The 13,227-nt window shown below is 30.0% G+C and overlaps 1 protein-coding gene across 2 annotated transcripts; it reads right to left on the bottom strand.

Moving 5' to 3' along the window:
* Nucleotides 1-539: 539 nt before the first annotated feature.
* Nucleotides 540-6,348, bottom strand: LOC105763900 (cyclic nucleotide-gated ion channel 1). Of its 2 annotated transcripts, XM_012582306.2 has the most exons (9): nt 6,034-6,348; nt 5,718-5,800; nt 4,617-5,196; nt 4,257-4,469; nt 3,868-4,160; nt 3,671-3,782; nt 2,635-2,871; nt 1,585-1,979; nt 540-982 (listed from the first exon to the last, which is right to left on the bottom strand). In XM_012582306.2, exons 2-9 carry the CDS (start codon nt 5,744-5,746, stop codon nt 682-684), a joined length of 2,160 nt encoding a protein of 719 aa, XP_012437760.1. In that variant the 5' UTR covers nt 5,747-5,800; nt 6,034-6,348; the 3' UTR covers nt 540-681. The 2 variants fall into 2 exon arrangements, with proteins under 2 accessions (XP_012437760.1, XP_052481475.1); XM_052625515.1 differs by lacking the exons at nt 5,718-5,800; nt 6,034-6,348 and having other exon boundaries at nt 4,672-4,812.
* Nucleotides 6,349-13,227: the final 6,879 nt, after the last annotated feature.

The following is a 13,227-nucleotide window of genomic DNA, read 5'->3' as shown; positions in this document are numbered from 1 at the left end:
CAAATACTAAAATTTACCAATCCAAATTTACAAAATATAGGGACTAATAGCAGAATTTAACCTTAGTTCTTTCAAGCGAGTTGCAATATAAATGATATAGCTCAAAGAAGTTGTACATTTTTAAGCTCATAATTAGGGGTGTTCATAGTTCGATTAAAATTAAATTAATCGACTGAATTGATCTAAGTCGATTAATCAGTTGGTGGCCGAATTTAGTTCAATTGGAGGTCGATTAATAATTTTTTAAAAATTCGATTATCAGTTAATTCGGTTTGAAATCGGATAATTAACCGAAATAAATAATATATTTTTTGAACTATTAAAAAAAAGATAATGAACATTAGCAATGTATTTTTTATATGTTTTATATTTATTTTAACCAAAAGACAAAAACATATAAAATTAGGTTAACCGACCGAATTAATAGAAATATTTCAGTTCGGTTAATGTATTTAAAAAAAATTCGATTCAATTAGTGGTTAAAGATTTTTACATTTTGGATAATTCAATTAATAACTGAACTGACTATTTGAACACCCTTACTTATAATTGACCCCATAAATTGATTTGCATTTAAAAAAAAAACTATATATGCATCTGTTTATAAGCAGGTTTTCCCCAAAATTTACACTAATCGAATAGAGAAACGCAAAGCTCCTTAATTAGCTATTTTCCCATTTATTATTCAGCCGTAAAATCAGGCTCGGCTGGCTTTTGAGGAAGCAACGGCGACAATCTTTGAGGCAATCTAGGGCTGCTTTGCGAACCATGCCTCCGCAACGTTCGTAACGCATTGACGGCAAATTTTGAAGCGTAAAGCGTGGCACCGAGGCTTGGTGAGGTTTCGTTCCCGTTTGCCAGAGCTGCAAGCGGCTCTCCCTCGGCTTCACGTAGTGACTTTACCTGCTTCCTCCTGCAGTGTCGGCGCCAAGCTGCTTGTATAAACGCCGCGGCCCATGTCTGCCATCTCACCGAGTAGAACCTGCATCAACAAAATCACTGCGTGTAAGCATTCCATTTGATAAAGAGAACTTATCAATTTTCATAAAAATAAAAACTATTTTAAAAAACCCAATGCAACTTATCGGTTCATACTATTCTTTAGACCAATTTTTGGCTGGTTTTTGGTCCAATTAAATCGGTTAAGTTTAAACATTATTAAAAAAAACTGAGTCTGAAACTTGATTGACCCGAGCTTCAAACTCATAATGATTGGATCTTGAAACTATTTGAACTCAAAACAACCCAAAACAAGTTTCTTGAAAGCTTACCTAAAGCAATTTGAACAAAAAATTCTATATGAAAAAACCTAAACCTAAAACAAGCAAGACACAAAATAATTCAAATTCAAAATGATTCAAAATCGAGATAGGTTGAACCCGAAATTGATCTAAATTTGAAATAAACTCAATCTAAAACAACTTAATCCAGAACGACTTAAACTTAAAATTAACCAGAATCCATGAAAACTCATGCTTGAAACTTAATCCCACCTAAACCCGAAATTAACCCAAACCAATACCAAATTCAAATAGCAAATTAGTAGAAAAAAGCATTGGAATTTAAAAAGGAAATATTAATTACTTGAAAGTATGCATGAATTGCTTGCTGCTAAGACGTCGAAACTGAGAAGCCACGAATTTCAAATCATCCGCCATTAAAGCAAAAGCTTCAACTTCTTTCAAGGCCTGCACTGTTCTCGTCGAGATCGGTAGGTTCGACGATGATTGGGGATCCAATGCCCATGTGAGAAGATCGTCGCCGCAAAAGTCACCGGCTTTGAGATGAGCAGAGTTGAAGAAACCGGTTCTTCCGCCGTTTGTGGTCGTACTTGTCAGATTCCCTCGGATAATAAACAGCATCTCCTCCACCGGATCACCTTCTCGGAGAATATAGCTCTTGTCGGTGTAAAGCACTGGTTTGAGACGATCACACATTGCATCTAATAGTTGTTCATCCATTTTGTCGAACATTGGCACCTAAAAGAAAAAGATTAGTTCAATGTTAAAGCTTTAATCGCATGTTCATATGAATAAAGTAAGCATTCCGTTTTTTCCTACTCCTTTCAACAATGTTCTCTTCAAGACTTGAACTCCTTTCTTCTCTTGAAAATCTAATGGGACTTACCACTAAACTCAAACCATTATTGATCCAAAACCCTTAAATTTATTAAAATTATAAGTTAAGTCTATTGTTTTAGTTGTAAATTTTAGTAATTGATCGAATTAACCAAAATCACAATCGAATAGTCCAATAAAGTTGACATAATCATAATGATTTATTCAAATGGATCAGTTAAGTCGATTATAACCCAATTTTGCTAGCTGGTTGGTTTTGTTTGGCTTACATGTAGAATAAGCACGTTTTTCCGTTTAGGTTTTTAAAGTTTTTCTTTAATCAAAATTGGTAACTAAACTATTAATTCATCTCATTTTGTCCCGAAACACAATATCAACCATTAAAAATACCACATTTTTACTAAACATCATACATTATTTAGTAAAATGAGACGAAATTAAAATTTTAATTACCATTTTGACCAAAAAAAAACTTTGAAGTACTTAAGTGAGAAAATTGTTATAATTGAGGGGCTAATTTTATAATTAAGGTTTTTTTTATAAGAAAAGGACTCACTCTTTTGAGAAGATCCAAGCAAAGATGTCTCTTTATATCTCTTCTGAGATCCCTAGGAAGGTTAGCAATGAGGGCTTCTTCTTCAACACCTCTGGTTTCTTGCCATTTGTACTGTTCATATCGCCTTATACGTTCCCTAAGGTTCTCCGGTAGCATCCGGTGTGACATCCATTGCTCTGCATCTTGCCTTTTCACCCTCATTTCCTCCACTCTCACCCCTGTTGATTCTAGATATTTCTGGGAAAATAACAACAAAGAAAATGTAAATGTTGAGCAAACTATGAAAGAATTTTAGATTCATATAATTTTTAGTCCCTGAAGTTGTCAGCTAGGACCACTTTAGTACATGTTTTTTTCTTGTCACTTTGGTATATGAACTTTACAATTAAGTACATTTTGATCTTTGGACTAGAAAATTAAAAAATGTAATTACGTAATACTCCGAGATAGTAAATTTTCAGACAATGACATCACGCTTTTATATTTTACAAGGGATTAAAAATGAGCTTAGTTGTTAAATTTAATTATCAACATAGAAAAAAAGTACAAGTACGCAGGGGCAAAGCTAGAATTTTTGTTAAAGGAGCCGAAATTAAATTAAAAATTTTTATGAGAGCCAAAATAGAAAATTTTTCATTGCAAGCTTAAATTATTAAATCACAATTTAATCATTTTAGGAGGTTAAAAAATGTAAGTTTATCATAATTTAACTTTCCAAATTTTAGATGGACTAAAAACACAAAATTTCCATTTTAGGGTAAAGACCCCTGCTTACCCCTTACAGTGAAGCTTTTGTAGGCAAAGTTTTTAGAACTAGACCAGTAGTTGAACTCAATAGGCCATTTATTTGCCAGTTCGATTAGATAAATCATTAAAAGTTCGATTAAATAATCCGGTCCAATCGATTTTTAACCAAGTTAATCGGTTTAGTGCCTTTTTCTGGACTAATACCTAGGCTGATCGGTTCGATCCTGTTAAAACAACTACTAAAATAGAGGTAATTGTGAAGTTGATAACATTGAAATTGCAGAAATACCTGCATGTTCCCAATGAGCAGTGAAAACAGAATCAAGCCACCAATGGCAATGGCAATGGCAAACAATATCTCCCACACATAGGTACTTGTTTTGAGATTTTGGCCTAAAGAACTAAAACCAAAAAAGAAAAGGAAATCAACCAACTGTTCTATGAAAAAAAATCAATGTAAAGAGTTTATTTATTGCTTTTACAAACCTTAGATTACGCAAAGCCCACCAAAAGCAGTACAAGAACTTCATAGGAAAATCCATGGTTTCCACCACACCGGACTCGAGTGCATCGAAAAATATCCCGAAGTTGAAGTGTTTCGGATCTTTCAAGTCGTCGGGATTGATTAACGAGCAGGTAGTATTCAGCATATTCACTAATGTATCGTTTCTTGTTATGCCTTTATGACAGTACAACACGGCTACGTCGCCATTTACAGCATTACGCCAACACCGGTCCTGTCGTTCGATCGAAAACAAGTACCAAAAGGCTCCAACTGCCTGTTATGTTCATGTTGGAGACATCAATGACTTGGTTGTAATGGTTAATGTTTTTGCTTAAATGGTTTGAAAGAATATATACGAAATCAAACCTACATGACTAGCTAACATGTATAGGAAGAGATTCAAAGCAGCACCGGTCCATGCCGATTTGGTTAATATGCCGGAAGTGGTTGTAACTTCTTTGAAAAGAGGAACGATTCGAAGGATTCTCGGCACGTATTGGATGAAAATAAAGGTTTTCAATAAATCTTTCGTGATCTCCGAAACGGAGCCTCTCAATGATGATTTTATGATTATGACCACCATCTAATCGAAAAAAAGTAAACAAGTGATGTTAAAAAGACCGATTTGTCTTTTTTACTCAAAAAATAAGTTAGTAACATGAACAAAATGTAATCAGATTATTAATAAAGTGACCTCCATAGGACTGCAATAATTGTTGTAAGTCAGTACCTGTGGAAGTGGTAAGATAGCAAGAATATCGATGAAGAAGTTCTTGAACAAATACCGTTTCGCGATAGCCCAAGGATCTTCAATCAACTCGCCTCTACCGAATACACGCGACGAAGGGGCAATGAATGCGGTACGGAATTGAAACACGATATGAATGACGTAAAAAGCGTCGATTAAAGTACGAAGGACACTAGCAACGATCCCGAGTTTGTTGTCCAAGTCGAGGCATTTCAAATTTCCCTTAACCACAGGGATGTAAAAGAACAAAGGATCAATAGCTAGAGCAATGGCACATGAAAGAAGGAACATTTTGTTCCAGTTTTGAAGAAACTCTCCTTGTGGATTAAGAGTCCTCTTCTTTGAACTCACTGCCTTGTCTTTCTTCGGTTGCTTTGTACTCGAAAACCCGAAATTCACTGGTTTCTTTAAGCCTTTAACTCGTTCGGAACCATTCTCGAACAGTTCCCGGGCACGTTCGGAACCATTCTCGAACAGTTTCCGGGCACCCTCTATAACAGCACTGAATGATGGTCTAACTTTTGATGTAAATGATCCATCATCTGAACTCCAATCTTTGAACCTGATTAAATCCAATGAAAAAATGTCATCAAAAGCCCAATGTTGAAAACACCTGTAATAGTCCTATAAATTGGGAGTCAATTTGTATTTTGCACACTCTAATAAATTAATTGGTCTTTATATCTTAGAACAAAGAACAAACTGGTTAGAGACACTAAAAGACCGGAAGCGGCCATGTCTCCCCAAAATAGCAAATTATTATTTTAGTCCCTTGAAGTATTTAAAATCATAAATTAGTTTAATGGTAAAGATACACTTTAATTTTCCAAAAGATAATTTTTTTTCAATTTAATCCTTTTAAACTTCTAAAACAATAAAGATATGCACAAAAAGAACTAATTTGTTGTTTAATTTAAGATACGAATATTATTGTAGTTGTACTATATACTTATGGTACTTAAATAATTCTAAAGTTGAACTGATCAGTGAAATAAAAACAACACAAATACGAGTCGGTTCATAAACACACTTCCAACCCTCACCGGTGACTTTAGAAAAACAGCAACTGTAATAAAGACTAACCTTACAAATTTGTCTCGCCGGATAGTCATGATCTGAGATAGTTTCAAATGCCAAAAAACTTCAACTTTGAGAATTATCTAACCCTGATAAGACAAACCAAAAACTTGATATGATTAAAGAAAAAAAAACCAAACTTTGCATGAAAACACTACTTTCCTACAAATTGAATAAGGGTTGGTTTATGTAGGGAAAAAAAAGGACATAAAAAACTACTCATGAATTAATGAAAGAAAGAGAAACCTTTAAAGGGGAGTTGAGATGTTGCTTTCTCATAATAAAAAACTAAAAAAGAAAGAAAGAAAGAAGAAGACTTTACCTTAGCAAAGCCAAGAACTTGAATTGTCGATGAAAACTGTGTTTTTTTTTTGAAAGAAATTTTCAGAGCAACCAAACATGAAAACAGAGGAAGAAGAAACAGATGTTTTAAGCCTTAAAGATTCTTACAAGACATTTAAAAATGAAAACGTTGTCTAAAAAAAACCAATGGAAAACGGCAGAGAAGTTTCGTTAAAGGGCAGCCCTTTTGGAAAATGAAAAAAAAAAGAAAGTTCGGGGTGAGGGTCGATAATGGCAGTTATTGTCTGCGGTTTTTTTATTTGCTTTTTCAAAAAGGAAGGACATACCAAAAATGAAGATGGAAAAAAATATATGTATATATAATATATATAGATAATATATTATTGAAGGAGAGGAGACCTAAAAGGAAGACGAAGTCCACAGGGAGAAGAGTCAACCCAAAGGCCTAAAGCTTCCCTTCTTTGGTTTTGGAGGGAAAAATTACATTTTGGGGCCATGATAAGTAAAAACTAGGAAATAAGGTACTTATTTGGATAAACATGTTCTATGGATGAGAAAAACTCGATTTAATTTGAATTCTAAGTTAATCGAATCAAGTTATTCAAATTATCTGAGTAACTTGAATAAGCTTTTCAAGTTCGAATTGAGCTGAATTTTACAATTTCGAAAAACAGATTGGTGTAAATACTCTTTTGGTCCCTATCAAGTTTAAAAATGAGAAAACTGATCTCTCTCTCAATAAAAATTAAAAAAAAATCCAAATTTTTATTTTTAAAAAATTATAAAATTTTTCAAAAATTCTAAAATTATACAAAAAAGTTAAAAAATTATAAAATTTCTAGAATAATAATTTTTGAGACCTAAATAAGTTAATTAATAATTTTAGTTTATCATACTAAGGTATTATTATTATTATTTTATTTTGAAAAAGTTTTCAAATATATATGATTTCAAAATTATGTGCTCTAACAAGAAATTAGTTATACACAATATTTTAATTTGACATGTTTAATTTTTTAATTTAACTCAAACAATTTCACTCGGTTCGACTCGACTCAAATTTCATTTCACTCGAATCGATTCGAAAACATTTCAAATCAAGTTAGAATGATAAAATATGACTCGTCAACTTGATTATCTCGAAATTTTCACTCGATTCAATCGAACGCTCACCCCTACTTTTATAGTTGGGTGATTTGGTTGGCTCGGTTTAGTTTGGGTGGTTCATTTGGCTCAATTCAGTTCGAGTTGAGTTTAGATAAAAAAGAGAGAGAAAGTAAATTACACCCAAAGCCAATAAATTTTAATAAGTTTACGTTTTGGTCATTAAACTTCAAAAGGTTACAAAATGATTATTGAACTATTTGAAAGTTTTCATTTAAGTCACTAGGCTATTAAAATCACTGCTATATGGTCTTCTCTGTTTGCATCGCCTATACCAGTCGAAATCTCTTCTTCCCCTTCTCTTCTACAATTCAGTTTTTTTCATGAAACAATTCCCCATTCTCCATCACTAACTGTTAGATTGACTTACCATCTAAGATATGCTCTTCAACTTGTCGATGGGTATTGACCTACAGTACTGATCATTAAATCGTCACTTAGAGCTTGCTAGTCGGACTTAAAAAAAAAAACTTAACAACCCAATAACTTAAATAAAAACTTTCAAATAACTCAATGACTTAAATGATTCAGTGACTATTTTGTAATGTTTTAAAGTTGTATGACTAAAATAAAATTTATTAATAATTTAATTAACTTTATTTTATTTTATTTTAAAATTTGATTAGTTTTGTTGTGTTTCTTCCAGCTAAGTTGGTGTTACTTAGGACAAATTATACTAGTTTAGGTAGTTTTAGGAAATACTAAGATAAATTTAAATAGATTATGAAACACCTACTATGAAAAAAATTATATGTAAATATATATTTAATTTTAAAGTGAAGCAGCACGTAATTATAGTAAACTCTTTTTTTATAAAATAATAACTATTATTGTAGTGATATTTTTATCATTTCAAATAATGTAATATATAAAAAATACGATTGATGGAATTCAAAATTAAAACATCGTAATTTCTAATGTCATTACCATTTCAATTAAAATTTCATTCAATCTTTAAATTAATTTCTTATAATTATATTCGTTACATAAAATTTTCCACCCACATCGTTAATGTGTCATAATCAAGTATAGATTTGAATAGATAACATTAAAATCGGTCATCAAACCCGCTCAAGTTTAAGCTTGGGATTAATTTTTATTTGATATAACATATCAAATCTTACGTGACAAATATATATACATAAAGAAAAGTATGATATATATATAATAATAAATTTTAATACATTTTGAACAATTAAAATTATGGTTATAAATATTTATTAAAAATAAGTAAAATTATTATAAAATATATAGATATTATATATTTAAAGTTTTCTAAAAGATAATTACCAAAGAGAAAATGATTCATTACCAAATATGGATACATATATAGCCTTTTTTTATCTAGTCCAATTGCAGGTTTTTAAATGAAAAAAAATTGAGCCGACGAGAGTATAATCAATTTGGTCAAAAAAGAGTACAAACAATTTAATATCAATTATGGAAAAAAGTTGAAAAAATATAATATTTATGGCCTAATATGAGTAATATACCTTTTTTTAATTGTTTTCTATAGGTAAAAGTATTATGGAAGTCCTTGTAGTAGAGTCGATTGCATTTTGTCCCTTTTACTTAAAACATGGACAAATAGGTCTCTGTATATTAGTTTAAAGAGCAAATTATTTTTCTATTAAAATTGTACTGTTAAAAATTGGCATGGCTAGATAAATAAATGGACAATGATACATAGTGTGTCATATGTACGCCATGCTAAGGTACATGGACTAGTTTTAAATAATAGAAATGGATGAAATTTTTAACAGAATGACCAATTTGCTCTTTCATTTAATATATAGGGACTAATTTAACTATTTTTGAATAAATAAAGTAAAATGTAATCTAACTTCTAATATAGGGACTTATATGGTAACTTTTAGTTTTTTTATTGTATAATTTATCAAATAACGTTTTTTATTAAACGATTTGAGTCGTTGACTAATCAAAATGAGGAATTTGGCTTGTCTTATTAGGAGGAAATTTATATTTTGAAAAAAAATTATAAGAGAAAGGAAATATATATGATTGTATATAATATAAAGTTGAGATTAAAAAAGGATTTGGTAAATTTGACTAATCAAAATGAGACATTGGATTGTCTTATTAGGATATATTCAATTTTTTTTAATTGTGAATTTATTTTAGGTAAATAGGAGGTGGTGATTGGTGGTGGTTCACATTATAAGCGTGTAAAGAGTTCGAAAATATTAAGAGAGAGAGAGAATAGCCAATGAAGTATGAGGAAGAAAGTGAGGTTGTTTGTCCCGTGCACGAGTAGCTATATAAGTCAACCTGCATAAAGTGTAACAAAATAAGGCAAATTTTGGTTCAAAAGTATTGTGGAGGACCTTGTATAGGAGTCAAGTTACATTTCGCTTCCTCTACTAAAAAATGAGCAAATGAGTCACTGTATGTTAGATGAAAGAGCAAATTGATCTTTGTTGTTAAAAGTTTCATCCATTTCTACTGTTAAAAGCTAACATGGCTAGCAAAATAACCAAATAGTTACACGTGGCTTGCCACATGTACTTCATGTTGATGTATAGGGATAGTTTTTAATAGTATAAATGGATGAAATTTGTAATAAAATTACCAGTTTGCTCTTTGATCTGACGTACAGAGACTAATTTTCCTATTTTTTAGTACATAAGAAAAATGTAATTCGATTCCTAATACAAAAACCTTTATGAAACTCTTAACAACGAAATCTACATTACATAAGAGTGGCAAAGTATATCAATAATGTAAAATTAGGCATGACTCCTTAGCGATATAGAGTTGGTTTGGCAAGGTAGTTGTGATTGACAAGTTGGTGAAGTATGCCTCAGGTGAAGTATAATACAGTTATATTTGATCTTATCTTATATATTTCCTATACTATTCTTTTAAGTGCCTGGTTGAGTTAGTATCACTTATCAACCTAGTCCCAACTTAGTTAAAAGATTAAAAAACCATTTATTTTACAAAGTAACAAATACTACTATGAAGGCATTTTGCCTTTTTATGTTTTATATAAAATCTAAAAAATATACACACACGATGAGATTTGAATCTAAAACATTGTGATTTTCAATATTTAAACTTTAACATTTTAATTAAAGTCTCGTTTATTTTTTATATAAAATTTTTATAAATATATTTGTTACTCACAAGTGTGCCATAATATAATTTTAGTTATTTTTTTCCATTGTATTTATATTTGACTAAAATGTACAAATGGCGACTACATATTGTGAGATTTGGAGACCCACACATATCCTTGCACATGATGAGTCTTAAACCTGTATATTCTAGACCCTATTCCTTCGTCTTTGTTAACATTGCCAAAACCTCATTTAATTCAAATCAAATTTTCAATATAGAATCGGGGCAAAAGATATACGTTTAAAGACACCAATTTCAAATTTTATACTTAAAAAACATTTATCTTTTATAAAAAAAAAAGAGATAAAATACAACCAAGGTCATTATGTTATTAGTAAATTTGCGTTTTGATCACTCAACTTCAAGAGGTTATAAAATTATCATTGAACTATTTGAAAGTATTCATTTAAGTCATTGGACTATTCGAAGGTTTTTATTTAAGTCATTGGACTATTCGAAAGTTTTTATTTAAGTCATTAGACTATTCGAAAGTTTTTATTTAAGTCACTACGCTATTAAGTTTTTTTTTTTGTTAAAAAAAGTCCAACTAGCGAGCTCCAAGCAATGGTTTGACAATTGATATGGTAGATCAGTACCCATTAACGAGTAGATGAACATACTTTAGATCTAAGTCAACCTGACGGTCAATATCAAACATTGGAGAGAAAAGCTATTTGGATTTTAGTTTGAAGATTTGACATTCAAAGCTGTTTTACGAAAATAAAACTGAACTGTAGAAGAAAATGGGAAAGAGAACTTTTGATTAGTGTAGGCGGTGCGAACAGAGAAAATCATACAACAACGATTTTATTAGCCTAGTAACTTAAATGAAAACTTTCGAATAATTCAATGACCATTTTGTTACTTTTTAAAGTTGAATGACCAAAATATAAACTTACTAATAATTTAATGACATTAAGTATCCTAAAATTTATTTTTTACTAAAATTGGTTATCGAAAGACAGAGACACAAGTTTAATTTATATTTTTTGGGTTGTTTACGTTATTGTCTCTCTCACAATCACTGCATTAAGCTCCTCCTATTATTATTTCGTATTATTTTTAAATTAAATAATTAAAATTTAAAGATTATAATATGCTCTAAGTTTCTGTATTTTTATATTTTTAGAGTTTAGTCTTTATATTTTTACTTTTAAGAATTTAGTCCCTCTATTTTTAAGTTTAAAATTCAGATCTAATTGTTAGCACTATTAAAATTCTTTTATTAAATTTATTGGTGTCACATTCTAAAATTTTAAAAAGTACTCATTCGATAATCATGTCACAAAAATATCATTGTAATGGACTTGATTTTAACAAAAATAATATAACGATGTTAACAATTCTTTAAATTTATGTCAACATTTTAATTTAGAATAAAATATTTAGAATAAGGTGCTATTTGATGAACTGGAAAATTAAGTGCTAAAAATAAATATTGAAAATTTAAGTATTGAAAATTTAAGTGCTGAATTTAAATTATAAAATTAATTATGGAATATAATTAGATTGTTTGACAAATATAGATTTTAAATTATAAAAATAAAATTCTACATTTTATTTTTAATTTTAAACATTTCACCTTATTCTAAACAAAAATTAAATTTTAAACGTAAAGTTTTTATAGTATAATATAATATTAAAATAAATAAGCTAAAATCGAATTAATTAAAAATATTTTCCGTTAAGTGATAAATAGCTCTTATCTACTTATTATTTTCTACACTTTTTATAGAAAATTCTATAAAATTGTTTTAATTTTGAATTATCAAACATGCATAAAAATTAAATCATTGAAAATATTAATTTTAATTGATTTAATTTTTCAATCGTCTATCAAACAAAACTTAATTAATAGCATTATAAATGTCGAGGTACTAAATTATGTAAAAAATTAAAGTATAAATATCAAATATTAAATTTAATCATAGTATAATGATTGAAATTGAAATTTGGCCTTTTTATAATAAAAAAGGAGAGGGACCACAATTGAAATATTTAATCATTATTGTTCATAATGTAAAAAAAAAGAAGAGTAAAGACAGGTGTAAAAGAAAGAAGACTTTAGGGCCTTCCTTTTATATATAGTAGTATACATATAAATGTCGAGATACCAAATAAGGACCTAATGTTTTGAACCATTCTTCGGTTCAATCCTTTTGGCACTAAATGATGTATTAAGGACCTAATGTTTTTTCTGGTCCAAAAGACTGAACCAATAAACGACCGAAAACATTAAGTCTTTATTCGAGTAAAAAGATTTTAAAAATTCACTAAGGCTCTGTTTGTTTCAACGTAAAAGCTTTTATTAAAAATACTTTTAACGTTTTTCGATGTTTGTTTCATGTAAAATAGAATGGTCAACGTAAAATTACCCCTTTATTCCCGTAAAATGTCTTACTAAAATTTTTTTCGTACAACATTTTCCAAACTGAAAAGGCTCTGTTCACTATAACTGTAACACCCCCTACCTGTATCGGTTGTCAGAATAGGGCACGAGGCATTACCGGAGTTTACTGAATATTTTCAATAATTCTAAGTCATTTATTATTCATATTCTAAAAATAATCATAACGTCCCTCTATTGGACCCTTAAAGCTCAAAACATTCTGTCGAAACCATTTTTTGATAAAACAAAAATTTAGTTGTCGACTTTAAAAAACAAAAACTGGAGTCGCCACCGATCCTTTATTGAGGTGTGATCGGCTCACCTTAAAAACGATTCTGGTCTACGAAATTTGAGAAAATGGGTTCGGGAGTCAGTTACGCACGAGGAAGGGTTAGCACCCTCGTAACGCCCAAAAATCGGTACCAAATTGATTATTTGATGTCTTAATGTCGAGGGTTAAAAAGATTTTTAAAATTCAAATGACGAAACTTGAAAAGGATAATCAATTGTTCAAGTCAT

Source organism: Gossypium raimondii, chromosome 12 (assembly GCF_025698545.1).
Source record: "Gossypium raimondii isolate GPD5lz chromosome 12, ASM2569854v1, whole genome shotgun sequence".
NCBI lineage: Eukaryota > Viridiplantae > Streptophyta > Magnoliopsida > Malvales > Malvaceae > Gossypium > Gossypium raimondii.
The sequence above is the reverse complement of the archived record's forward strand: the minus strand, read 5'-3'. Positions and strand labels throughout refer to the sequence as shown.

Excerpts from the sequence above, each read along its gene's own strand:
- LOC105763900 (XM_012582306.2), bottom strand. The coding sequence starts at position 5,746 with ATGACTATCCGGCGAGACAAATTTGTAAG. Across the intron at positions 3,783-3,867 it reads TGGGCTTTGCGTAATCTAAG|TTCTTTAGGCCAAAATCTCA; the intron begins GTTTGTAAAAGC and ends TTTTGGTTTTAG. Across the intron at positions 2,872-3,670 it reads TGCTCATTGGGAACATGCAG|AAATATCTAGAATCAACAGG; the intron begins GTATTTCTGCAA and ends TTATTTTCCCAG.